General features: G+C 49.8%; 1 protein-coding gene across 1 annotated transcript in view; it reads left to right on the plus strand.

Moving 5' to 3' along the window:
* The first annotated feature begins 5,097 nt into the window (after window positions 1-5,097).
* Window positions 5,098-12,642, plus strand: part of ABRAXAS2 (abraxas 2, BRISC complex subunit) — a 38,210-nt gene continuing 30,665 nt past the window's right edge. The window contains exons 1-3 of the mRNA XM_063962154.1: window positions 5,098-5,234; window positions 8,426-8,516; window positions 8,623-8,659. Coding sequence (XP_063818224.1) covers window positions 5,163-5,234; window positions 8,426-8,516; window positions 8,623-8,659 — 200 coding nt within the window. The 5' untranslated portion in view covers window positions 5,098-5,162. The remainder of the gene's footprint in view (window positions 5,235-8,425; window positions 8,517-8,622; window positions 8,660-12,642) is intronic.

Below are 12,642 nucleotides of genomic sequence, written 5' to 3' on the forward strand. Positions count from 1 at the left end.
ATTATACTTAGGCCAGCTATTGCGTCAGCTTAGATGTGCAGTGCTGCCGCTGCGTGGTCAGATAAACTGTCAGAAAATATTGACACATTAGACAGGGACACGATCCATAAAGTAAGTGCATTGTCCATTTCTGCTAGGAGAAGCTTATGGACTCGCCAGTGGACAGAAGATGCAGATTCTAAAAGGCACATGGAAGTGTTGCCATATAAGGGTGAGGAATTATTTGGGGATGGTCTCTCGGACCTAGTTTCCACAGCAACGTCTGGGAAGTCAGCATTTTTACCCCATGTCCCCTCACAGATTAGAAGGCGCCGTTTTATCAGGTTCAGTCCTTTCGGACCCAGAAAAACAGGCGTGGAAAAGGCGGGTCCTTTCTGTCCAGAGGCAGAGGTAGGGGAAAAAGGCTGCAACAAACAGCAGGTTCCCAGGAGCAAAAGTCCTCCCCCGCTTCTTCTTCCAAGTCCGCCGCATGACGGTGGGGCTCCACAGGCGGAGCCAGGTACGGTGGGGGGTCGCCTCAAAAATTTCAGCGATCAGTGGGTTCGCTCACAGGTGGATCCCTGGATCCTTCAAATAGTATCTCAGGGGTACAAGCTGGAATTCGAGGCGTCCCCACCCCACCGGTTCCTAAAATCTGCCTTGCCGATTGCTCCCTCAGACAGGGAGGCGGTGCTAGCGGCAATTCACAAGCTGTATTCCCAGCAGGTGATAATCAAGGTACCCCTACTTCAACAAAGCCGGGGTTATTATTCCACACTATTTGTGGTACCGAAACCGGACGGTTCGGTGAGACCCATTCTAAATTTGAAATCCTTGAACACGTACATAAAGAAATTCAAGTTCAAGATGGAATCGCTCAGGGCGGTTATTGCGAGCCTGGACGAGGGGGATTACATGGTATCCCTGGACATCAAGGATGCTTACTTGCTTGTCCCCATTTACCATCCTCACCAGGAGTACCTCAGATTTGTGGTACAGGATTGCCATTACCAATTCCAGACGCTGCCGTTTGGACTGTCCACGGCACGAGGGTATTTACCAAGGTTATGGCGGAAATGATGATACTCCTTCGAAAAAAGGGAGTTTAATTATCCCGTACTTGGACGATCTCCTAATAAAAGCGAGGTCCAAGGAACAGTTGTTGGTGGGAGTAGCACTATCTCAGGAGGTGCTGCACCAGCACGGCTGGATTCTGAATATCCCAAAGTCACAGCTGGTTCCGATGACACGGCTACTGTTCCTGTGTATGTATCTGGATACAGTCCAGAAGAAAGTGTTTCTACCTAAGGAGAAAGCCAGGGAGTTGTCATCTCTAGTCAGAGACCTCCTGAAACCAAAACAGGTGTCAGTGCATCGCTGCACACGGGTCCTGGGAGAGATGGTAGCTTCTTACGAAGCAATTCCCTTCGGCAGGTTCCATGCCAGAATCTTTCAGTGGGACCTGTTGGACCAGTGATCCGGATCGCATCTTCAGATGCATCGCTTAATAACCCTGTCTCCAAGAACCAGGGTGTCTCTACTGTGGTGGCTGCAGAGTGCCCATCTTCTAGAGGGCCGCAGGTTCGAAATACAGGACTGGGTCCTGGTGACCACGGATGCCAGCCTTCGAGGCTGGGGGGCAGTCATACAGGGAAGAAACTTCCAAGGACTATGGTCGAGTCAGGAGACTTCCCTTCACATAAATATTCTGGAACTAAGGGCCATCTACAATGCCCTAAGTCGAGCAAAAGCCCTGCTCCTACACCAGCCGGTGCTGATCCAGTCAGACAACATCACGGCAGTCGCCCATGTAAATCGACAGGGCGGCACAAGAAGCAGGATGGCGATGGCAGAAGCCACAAAAATTCTCCGATGGGCGGAGAATCATGTACTAGCACTGTCAGCAGTGTTCATTCCGAGAGTGGACAACTGGGAAGCAGACTTCCTCAGCAGACACGACCTCCACCCGGGGGAGTGGGGACTTCACCCTGAAGTCTTCCAGATGCTGGTAAACCGTTGGGAAAAACCACAGGTGGACATGATGGCGTCCCGTCTCAACAAAAAGTTAAAAAGATATTGCGCCAGGTCAAGGGACCCTCAGGCGATAGCTGTGGACGCTCTAGTGACACCGTGGGTGTACCAGTCGGTTTATGTGTTCCCTCCTCTGCCTCTCATTCCAAAGGTATTGAGAATAATGAGAAAGCGAGGAGTAAACACAATTCTCGTGGTTCCGGATTGGCTAAGACGAGCGTGGTACCCGGAACTTCAAGAGATGCTCTCAGAGGACCCGTGGCCTCTACCGCTCAGACAGGACCTGATACAGCAGGGGCCCTGTCTGTTCCAAGACTTACCGCGGCTGCGTTTGACGGCATGGCGGTTGAACACCGGATCCTAAAGGAAAAGGATATTCCGGAAGAAGTCATTCCTACGCTTATTAAGGCCAGGAAAGATGTTACGGCAACGCATTATCACCGCATATGGCGAAAATATGTTGCATGGTGCGAGGCCAATAAGGCCCCAACAGAGGAATTTCAACTAGGTCGATTTCTGCATTTCCTGCAAGCAGGAGTGGATATGGGCCTAAAACTAGGCTCCATTAAAGTACAGATCTCGGCTCTGTCGATTTTCTTTCAAAAAGAACTAGCTTCAGTACCTGAAGTTCAGACTTTTGTAAAAGGAGTGCTGCATATTCAGCCCCCGTTTGTGCCTCCAGTGGCACCTTGGGATCTCAACGTGATGTTGAGTTTCTTAAAATCACATTGGTTTGAGCCACTAAAAACCGTGGATCTGAAATATCTCACGTGGAAAGTGGTCATGTTATTAGCCTTGGCTTCAGCCAGGCGAGTGTCAGAATTGGCGGCTTTATCATGTAAAAGCCCTTATCTGATTTTCCATATGGATAGGGCAGAGTTGAGGACTCGTCCCCAATTTCTCCCTAAGGTGGTGTCAGCGTTTCACCTGAACCAGCCTATTGTGGTGCCGGCGGCTACTAGTGAATTGGAGGACTCCAAGTTGCTAGACGTTGTCAGGGCCCTGAAAATATATGTTTCCAGGACGGCTGGAGTCAGAAAATCTGACTCGCTGTTTATCCTGTATGCACCCAACAAGCTGGGTGCTCCTGCTTCTAAGCAGTCTATTGCTCGCTGGATTTGTAGTACAATTCAGCTTGCACATTCTGTGGCAGGCATACCACAGCCAAAATTTGTAAATGCCCATTCCACAAGGAAGGTGGGCTCATCTTGGGCGGCTGCCCGAGGGGTCTCGGCTTTACAACTTTGCCGAGCAGCTACTTGGTCAGGGGCAAACACGTTTGCAAAATTCTACAAATTTGATACCCTGGCTGAGGAGGACCTAGAGTTCTCTCATTCGGTGCTACAGAGTCATCCGCACTCTCCCGCCCGTTTGGGAGCTTTGGTATAATCCCCATGGTCCTTACGGAGTTCCCAGCATCCACTAGGACGTTAGAGAAAATAAGAATTTACTCACCGGTAATTCTATTTCTCGTAGTCCGTAGTGGATGCTGGGCGCCCATCCCAAGTGCGGATTGTCTGCAATACTTGTAAATAGTTATTGTTAACTAAAGGGTTATTGTTGAGCCATCTGTTGAGAGGCTCAGTTGTTTTCATACTGTCAAACTGGATATAGTATCACGAGTTGTACGGTGTGATTGGTGTGGCTGGTAAGAGTCTTACCCGGGATTCTAAATCCTTCCTTATTATGTCTGCTCGTCCGGGCACAGTGTCCTAACTGAGGCTTGGAGGAGGGTCATAGTGGGAGGAGCCAGTGCACACCAGGTAGTCATAAATATTTCTAGAGTGCCCAGCCTCCTTCGGAGCCCGCTATTCCCCATGGTCCTTACGGAGTTCCCAGCATCCACTACGGACTACGAGAAATAGAATTACCGGTGAGTAAATTCTTATTATCGTCACTCTGTACACACTAGACGATATCTTTCTGAACTGGCCGATATCTGCCAGACCGTATTCGCTATCGCCTAGTGTGTACCCACCCTTAGGGTAACGGTTAGGAGGGGGGGGGGGTTAGGGATAGTGTTAAAATAGTTACCGAGATCCGTCAGGATTTTGACGGTCGGGGTGCTGCTGTTGGCATCCTGAATTCTCACTGCCGGGATTTTGTACTCTACCCACTTTAAAATAATATGCATTAATTAACCATTTATGTCCTTTGGATGCAGCAAAGCAGAATTTGCAAGGGGCTGCAGTGCTGCAACATTACACGGCGTAGTAGCCCAGTCGGCTGGCAGGCAGCGCAGAAACTCTGGGGTAAATTTACTAAGATGGGCAGTCTATTTAAGATGGAATGTTGCCATAGCAACCAATCAGATTCCAGGTATTATCTTCTAGAACAGGGGTGGGGAACCCTCGGCCCTCCAGCTGTTGCTGAACTACATATCCCAGCATGCCCTGCAACAGTTTTAGCATGGCAAAATAGCAAAACTGTAACAGGGCATGCTGGTATGTGTAGTTCAACAACAGCTGGAGAGCCACAGGTTGGCCAGGCCTGTCCTAGAAGGTGCTAGATAAATGAGACGTAGAATCTGATTGCTATGGGCAACAGCCCCTCTTAAATAGAACGCCCATCTTAGTAAATTTACACATAGTTGTGGAGTGACCATACCTCCCAACATGACCCTCTTCAGGAGGGACAGAATGCTCTGCTCCTGGACTTCCCTCTTAATGTATGATTGCCAGCACCTGTGCTGAAACACCTTTCCTATCCATTAACCTGTTCAGCACAGGTGCTGGCAATCATAAATTAAGGGAGAAGTCCAGGAGCAGAGCATTGTGTCCCTCCTGGAGAGGGTCATGTTGGGAGGTATGGAGTGACTCTGGGGACTACAAGTCCCAGCAACCCAGTAGGCAGGCAGTGAGTTGTGTGGGTGAATGGAGACTACAAGTCCCAGCAGCCCAGTGGAGCCAGTGACTCTGGAGACTACACGCATGGCAGGCAGTGCAGAGACTAGCTGTGAAATGACTGGAGACTACAAGTCCCAGCAGCCCAGTAGGCTGGCAGGGCGGGGTGAAGGACTCCTCCCACATGTTGCCGCTCTGTTACAGAAACTACAACTCCCAGCATGCCTGGCGGTGGCGTGTGTGTGGCGTCATGGCAGGGCGGCGGCGGCGCGCGGCGCGCTGCGCGGGGGGAGGGAGCGGGTCACCATCATGGCGGCTTCCATTTCGGGCTATACGTTCAGCTCCCTGTGTTACCACAGCAGTAACAGCGACTCGGATCACGTAAGTGTCGGGGCTCCGGGGCCTGGGTGTGGTGCGGGGAGCCGGCGGGATGGACCCTGAGCGGGTGTCTGTCAGGGGGAGGAAGTGGCTGTGCTGTCAGTGCTCAGGCTGAGTGTCGGGGTGTGGTGACGGCTGCCGTTCCCCGCTGTGACCCTGCCTGCCAGCCTGATGCCATCCCTGTGTACTCTGCCACCGCAGCCTGGCAGTGCCCTGTGTCCAGGGGGGTCCTCCCTGGCAGTGCCCTGTGTCCAGGGGGGTCCGTGCCGTGCCCTGTGTCCAGGGGGGTCCTCCCTGGCAGTGCCCTGTGTCCAGGGGGGTCCTCCCTGGCAGTGCCCTGTGTCCAGGGGGGTCCTCCCTGGCAGTGCCCTGTGTCCAGGGGGGTCCTCCCTGGCAGTGCCCTGTGTCCAGGGGGGTCCTCCCTGGCAGTGCCCTGTGTCCAGGGGGGTCCTCCCTGGCAGTGCCCTGTGTCCAGGGGGGTCCGTGCCGTGCCCTGTGTCCAGGGGGGTCCTCCCTGGCAGTGCCCTGTGTCCAGGGGGGTCCTCCCTGGCAGTGCCCTGTGTCCAGGGGGGTCCTCCCTGGCAGTGCCCTGTGTCCAGGGGGGTCCTCCCTGGCAGTGCCCTGTGTCCAGGGGGGTCCTCCCTGGCAGTGCCCTGTGTCCAGGGGGGTCCTCCCTGGCAGTGCCCTGTGTCCAGGGGGGTCCTCCCTGGCAGTGCCCTGTGTCCAGGGGGGACCTCCCTGGCAGTGCCCTGTGTACAGGGGGGACCTCCTTGGCAGTGCCCTGTGTACAGGGGGGACCTCCCTGGCAGTGCCCTTGCCGGCATTGCCCTGTGTCTAAGGTGGAGTCTTGCCGGCAGTGCCCTGTGTCTATTAGGGGGTCCTCGCCGGCAGTGCCCTGTGTCTATTAGGGGGTCCTCGCCGGCAGTGCCCTGTGTCTATTAGGGGGTCCTCGCCGGCAGTGCCCTGTGTCTAGGGTGCAGGGCTCGCTGGCGGAGCCCTGTGTCTGGGGGGGAGGGGGCCTTGCTGGCAGTGCCCTGTGTCTAGAGGGGGGGCTCGCCGGCAGTGCCCTGTGTCTAGAGGGGGAGCTCGCCGGCAGTGCCCTGTGTCTATTAGGGGGTCCTCGCCGGCAGTGCCCTGTGTCTATTAGGGGGCCTTGCCGACAGTGCCCTGTGTCTAGGGTGCAGGGCTCGCTGGCGGAGCCCTGTGTCTGGGGGGGAGGGGGCCTTGCCGGCAGTGCCCTGTGTCTAGAGGGGGAGCTCACCGGCAGTGCCCTGTGTCTAGAGGGGGAGCTCGCCGGCAGTGCCCTGTGTCTAGAGGGGGGCCTCGCCGGCAGTGATTTTGAGAACCTCTGAGGTAGACCCAACAAGGGTTTAACAAACTAATGTAAATTCAAGCATGGTGGTGCCTAGCTACTTTAGTACCTGACCTCCATATGCCGTAGGGTTCACTGAACTTGTGTGGTGATTGTGGGCATTTTGATTCATTGTCAGTATGAGGCTTTGTGACCAGAAATTGCATTTAGCACTGGTGTCAGTGTGTTTCTTCATCACACTGTCATTGTGCAGGACTCAGACCATAGTGATTTTACTGAGTCGGTCAGTGCTCTGACAATACAACATTTGGGCACTTCTAACCAGTATATATACTTCCTCAGACTTATGTAAGACAATGCCTGGGTCTGCCATATGTTCTTATTCTTATATATAAACGTGTTTTTCCCTCTCTGACCATATTGAGCAACCTATAAGTGTGTTGCTTTTTGGATTCGTCAGACAATCCGGTACGCTTTCCATTCCCTCTACAATGTCACCTAGATGTCCGTGACATTTTCTTCAAAAACCGGTGGATCTAAGTGGTGTAGACCTTCGGCCTGGTCCAGGTGCAGTTACACAAAGCGTAGCTGCTGCTTCCTTGGAAATGAGTAAAATGTCCCATACTTCACACTTGATTTGTCAGCATAGGTTGACAGGTTAAGTTATAGCTGTTTCTCATTGGGTTTCATAAAAAATTAGCAAAGGCTTTGCATTTGGAGATGAGGGGAATTTATCAAGAAGTTGTTTCCTTTACAAAATGGTGGTGGACTTGGCTTGTCCCATACGTGACAACTATATTTTGTGATATTGGGGGAGGTGTACTAAGCCGTGGAGAAAGATCTCGTCTTAAGTTTTAACAAAAATTGATGTTAAAACTTGTACAGGCCCTGTGTAATGTAACGAACATTGGTATATTGCGACTTTACCAATATAGCGACCCTGGGGTATCTGTATGATTAATAGACAATGTATTGGTCGACACCATATAGTCTATATGCATTAGGTCAGCAGTGCTTATGGTTGACCAGGTTCAAAAGGTCAATATAACAGTGGTCAACACACAAATGGTCGACACATTTTTTGTGACTTTCATGTGTTTTAGCAACATTTGCTGGATTTACTGTCCATGTGGACATCTATTGGAAATAGTAACCTGTGGCGAGCTAAGCCAGTCGAACGTCTACGTTTGTACTGATGGTGGCCACAGAACATGAAATGTACAAGATTTGGCCCAAAAAAACTTGTTGACCTTTTGTTCGTGTCAACCTCTTGACTGTCGACCATAACATTGTAGATCTATTACATCACACCCAGCGACTGGGCCTGAATGAAGCCTCTTGAGCAATGTTACCCTGTAGGCAGGTTCTAATGAAGACTAAAGGCCAATGTGATGGAGTAATACAAAACATGTTTAGTCAGTATCGGGTATATTACTATTATGAGAGATGCCGCCAACATCTCCCACCAGTATCTGATGTCAGTTCTACAGTGGCAGGTAAAGGGCGCAAGTATGAACTGTCGCGACCAGCCCTCCGATTTAGTTACCTCCAGGCCTCTTTAGCTGAGAACTAATTTTCTCTAACAATTGAATCACCCCCAAATATAAGCTGATTAAAGCTTGTTGCTGCACTTAGCCATTCGAGGTGATATAAAATTCATTTCTATACTTTTCAAATAAAAATGACATTTACATTCATTTAATTTTTCCATAGGTTTTTCCTTTGGTGTATTATCCCCTTATCTGAATATTGACAGTATATGATCTGTCTCTGAGTGCATCTCTCCTCCTCCACTGTCCTAACCCTGGGGCTTGGAAGCAGGCTATCACATAGATCTTGGTCATAGAGAGTTAGTAACAGCATTCTGTTACTTCCATTACAGGAAGGTTTCCTGCTGGGGGAAGTGAGACAGGAGGAGTCTTTCTCTATAAGTGATTCTCAGATCAGTAACACAGAACTGCTCCAAGTTATAGGTGAGTTATTCGGAGGGATCTTTGTGCAGTATATATGTCTGCTCTATGTGTGCCAATGTCTTTTTATTGTGTAAACTTGATTTTAGCTGATATTTTTACCTTTCAGAGATCCATAGGCATGAACCATGTACAAAACTTTTCAGGTGGGTATTTTTATTGTGCAATATTTTACCATTGAGATTTCCTTTTGAAAGCTATGATTCAAAGATGTCATTGGGGAAAGTTGTATTATACATTATTCAAACTCTACTTTATAGTAACAACTAAGATTATTACTATGTAAGACGAAGTGAACGAAACACTCTTCCCGTTTTCCGAGAGAGAAGTTGTTGTCGCTTCTAGTCCTCGGAGTGGGTCTGAACTGTGTCAACACCAACTTTAATTATAAGAGCTTCCAGTTACCAGTCTCAGTAAATGTTCTACCAGAGTAGATGGTGCTACAGGGGGCTGTGCCTGCAGGCTTATGGGGTAACTCAGCAGTGCTACTTAGTAAACCTAAGTCTATAAGAGCTGGAGAAATATTGTAGATGTATATAAATCAGGCATGTCCAAACTGCTGCCCTCCAGCTGTTGTGAAACTACACATCCCAGCATGCCCTGACACAGCTTTAGCATTCACTGACAGCTAAACTGTGTCTGGACATGCTGGGTTATGTAGATTCACAACAGCTGGAGGGCCGCAGTTTGGACATGCCTGATTTAAAGTTTTCTGGAGATTTTTAAGATAAAACATTGTAGGTGTTCCGGTATGTTTTACCTTTGCAGAGTACACTGCTGATTAGGCTTCAAAACCGTTACCATATTGGCTCTTATACCGATCAGCCATAACATTAAAACCACGGCCAGGTGAAGTGAATGTCATTGATTGTCTCGTTACAATGGCACCTGTCATTGGGTGGGTTATATTAGGAGTAAGTGACCAGTCAGTTCCTGAAGATGTGTTGGAAGCAGGAAAATGGGCAAGCTTAAGGATCAGAGTGAACTTGACAAGGGACAAATTATGATGGCTATATGCTTGGGTCATGGCATCTCAGAAACAGCAGATCTTGTGGGGTGGGTGTTCCCAGTATGCTGTGGTTAGTACCTACCAAAGTAGTACAAGGAAGGATGGCTGGTGAACCGGTGTTAGGGTAATGGGTGCCCAAGGCTCATTGATGTGCATGGGGAGTAAAGGCTAGCCGGTATGATCCCACAGAAGAGCTACTGTATTACAGATAGTTAAAAAATTGAATGCTGGTTATGATAGAAAGGTGTGGGAACACACAGTATAGTACACGGGTCACAGTGCCCATGCTGACCCGTATACACTGCTGAAAGTTCATATAATGGGCACGTGAGCATCAGATCTGGACCATGGAGCAATGGGAAAAAGTGGCCTGTCTGATAAATTGCAATTCTTTTACGTCATATGGATGGCTGGTGTGTGTGTTATATACCTTGGGAAGAGATGGCACCCGGATGCACTATGGGAAGAAGGCAGTGTGATGCTATGGGCAATGTTTTGTTGGAAAACCTTACAAAGTACTAAGGCTATAAGAGGGTCTAGAAGGAAACAAAAAGGGGGCAGGCTAGATGGACCAAGTGGCTCTTATCTGCCGTCAAATCCTATTTTTCTATGTAACACTGGGTCCTGGAATTCATGTGGATGTTACTTTGACGTGTACCACCTATCTCAGCATTGTGGCAGACAAAGTGCACCCCTCATGGCAACTGTATTTGCGCCGTGCCACATTGCAAAAATCTCCTCAGGAATGGTTGAATTGATTTGGACATGGCACACAGATCAAGGTGTTGACTTGGCCTCCAAATTCCCCAGACCTCAGTCTTAATGAGCATCCGTGGGATGTGCTGGAGTAACAAGTCCGAGCAGTGGAGGACTCGCAGGATCTGCTGCTAGCGTCTTGGTGCCAGACACCATAGGACTCCTTCAGAGGTCTTGTGGAGTCCAGGCTTCAACAGATCAGAGTTGTTTTGGTAGCACGTGGGGGATCTACACAATATTAGGCAGGTGGTTTCAGTGTTATGGCTGATGGGTATAGGGGCACATTTATTTATAGAAATTTTCCAGATATCCAAAATAGTTTCTCCTGGATGTGTCTGGTGGTGGGGACCACATTTATGATCACACAAACACCCACAGCTTTTCTATGGCGGCTGCTATTTGTGAGATTTACCTTTTGTATTCCCGTGCTTCTCTCCTTACAATTTACTGGGAGAGGGGATCTTTACATGCAAGGCCTCATGAACGCACATGTGCAGTAGCACGGCTGATACAGGACGTAAAGTGATTGCATTATGTACCACTTCAGTTTTACACGTTGCAGGGACAGGCTTCCAATGGAGCACCTGTCCCTGAATGTGCTTTTCTCTATCGTCCTAGTGGATGCTGGGGTTCCTGAAAGGACCAGGGGGAATAGCGGCTCCGCAGGAGACAGGGCACAAAAGTAAAGCTTTCCGATCAGGTGGTGTGCACTGGCTCCTCCCCCTATGACCCTCCTCCAAGCCAGTTAGATTTTTGTGCCCGGCCGAGAAGGGTGCAATCTAGGTGGCTCTCCTAAAGAGCTGCTTAGAGAAAGTTTAGCTTAGGTTTTTTATTTTACAGTGAGTCCTGCTGGCAACAGGATCACTGCAACGAGGGACTTAGGGGAGAAGAAGTGAACTCACCTGCGTGCAGGATGGATTGGCTTCTTGGCTACTGGACATCAGCTCCAGAGGGACGATCACAGGTACAGCCTGGATGGTCACCGGAGCCTCGCCGCCGGCCCCCTTGCAGATGCTGAAACATGAAGAGGTCCAGAATCGGCGGCAGAAGACTCCTCAGTCTTCTAAAGGTAGCGCACAGCACTGCAGCTGTGCGCCATTTTCCTCTCAGCACACTTCACACGGCAGTCACTGAGGGTGCAGGGCGCTGGGAGGGGAGCGCCCTGGGAGGCAAATGAAAACCTATTTGGCTAAAAAATACCTCACATATAGCCTCCGGGGGCTATATGGAGATATTTAACCCCTGCCAGAATACACTAAAGAGCGGGAGACGAGCCCGCCGGAAAAGGGGCGGGGCCTATCTCCTCAGCACACAGCGCCATTTTCCTTACACAGCTCCGCTGGTCAGGACGGCTCCCAGGTCTCTCCCCTGCACTGCACTACAGAAACAGGGTAAAACAAGAGAGGGGGGGCAAAATAGTGGCAAAAATTATATTATAAAAGCAGCTATACAGGGAGCACTTATTATAAGGCTATCCCTGTCATATATAGCGCTTTTGGTGTGTGCTGGCAAACTCTCCCTCTGTCTCCCCAAAGGGCTAGTGGGGTCCTGTCTTCGTTAAGAGCATTCCCTGTGTGTCTGCTGTGTGTCGGTACGTGTGTGTCGACATGTATGAGGACGATATTGGTGTGGAGGCGGAGCAATTGCCAAATATGGGGATGTCACCTCCTAGGGGGTCGACACCAGAATGGATGCCTTTATTTATGGAATTACGGGATAGTGTCAACACGCTAAAGCAGTCGTTTGACGACATGAGACGGCCGGACAATCAGTTAGTACCTGTCCAGGCGCCTCAAACACCGTCAGGGGCTGTAAAACGCCCTTTGCCTCAGTCGGTCGACACAGACCCAGACACAGGCACTGATTCCAGTGGCGACGGTGACGAATCAACCGTATTTTCCAGTAGGGCCACACGTTATATGATTTTGGCAATGAAGGAGGCGTTACATTTAGCTGATACTACAGGTACCACTAAACAGGGTATTATGTGGGGTGTGAAAAAACTACCTATAGTTTTTCCTGAATCAGAAGAACTAAATGATGTATGTGATGAAGCGTGGGTTGCCCCCGATAAAAAGATGCTAATTTCAAAGAAGTTATTAGCTTTATACCCTTTCCCGTCAGAGGTTAGGGCGCGCTGGGAAACACCTCCTAGGGTGGATAAGGCGCTCACACGCTTATCTAAACAAGTGGCGTTACCCTCTCCTGAGACGGCCGCACTTAAAGATCCAGCAGATAGGAGGATGGAAAATATCCAAAAAAGTATATACACACATACAGGTGTTATACTACGACCAGCTATAGCGACAGCCTGGATGTGCAGTGCTGGAGTAGCTTGGTCAGAGTCCCTGATTGAAAATATTG

Source organism: Pseudophryne corroboree, chromosome 3 (genome assembly GCF_028390025.1).
Source record: "Pseudophryne corroboree isolate aPseCor3 chromosome 3, aPseCor3.hap2, whole genome shotgun sequence".
In the NCBI taxonomy this organism is placed as follows: Eukaryota; Metazoa; Chordata; class Amphibia; order Anura; family Myobatrachidae; genus Pseudophryne; species Pseudophryne corroboree.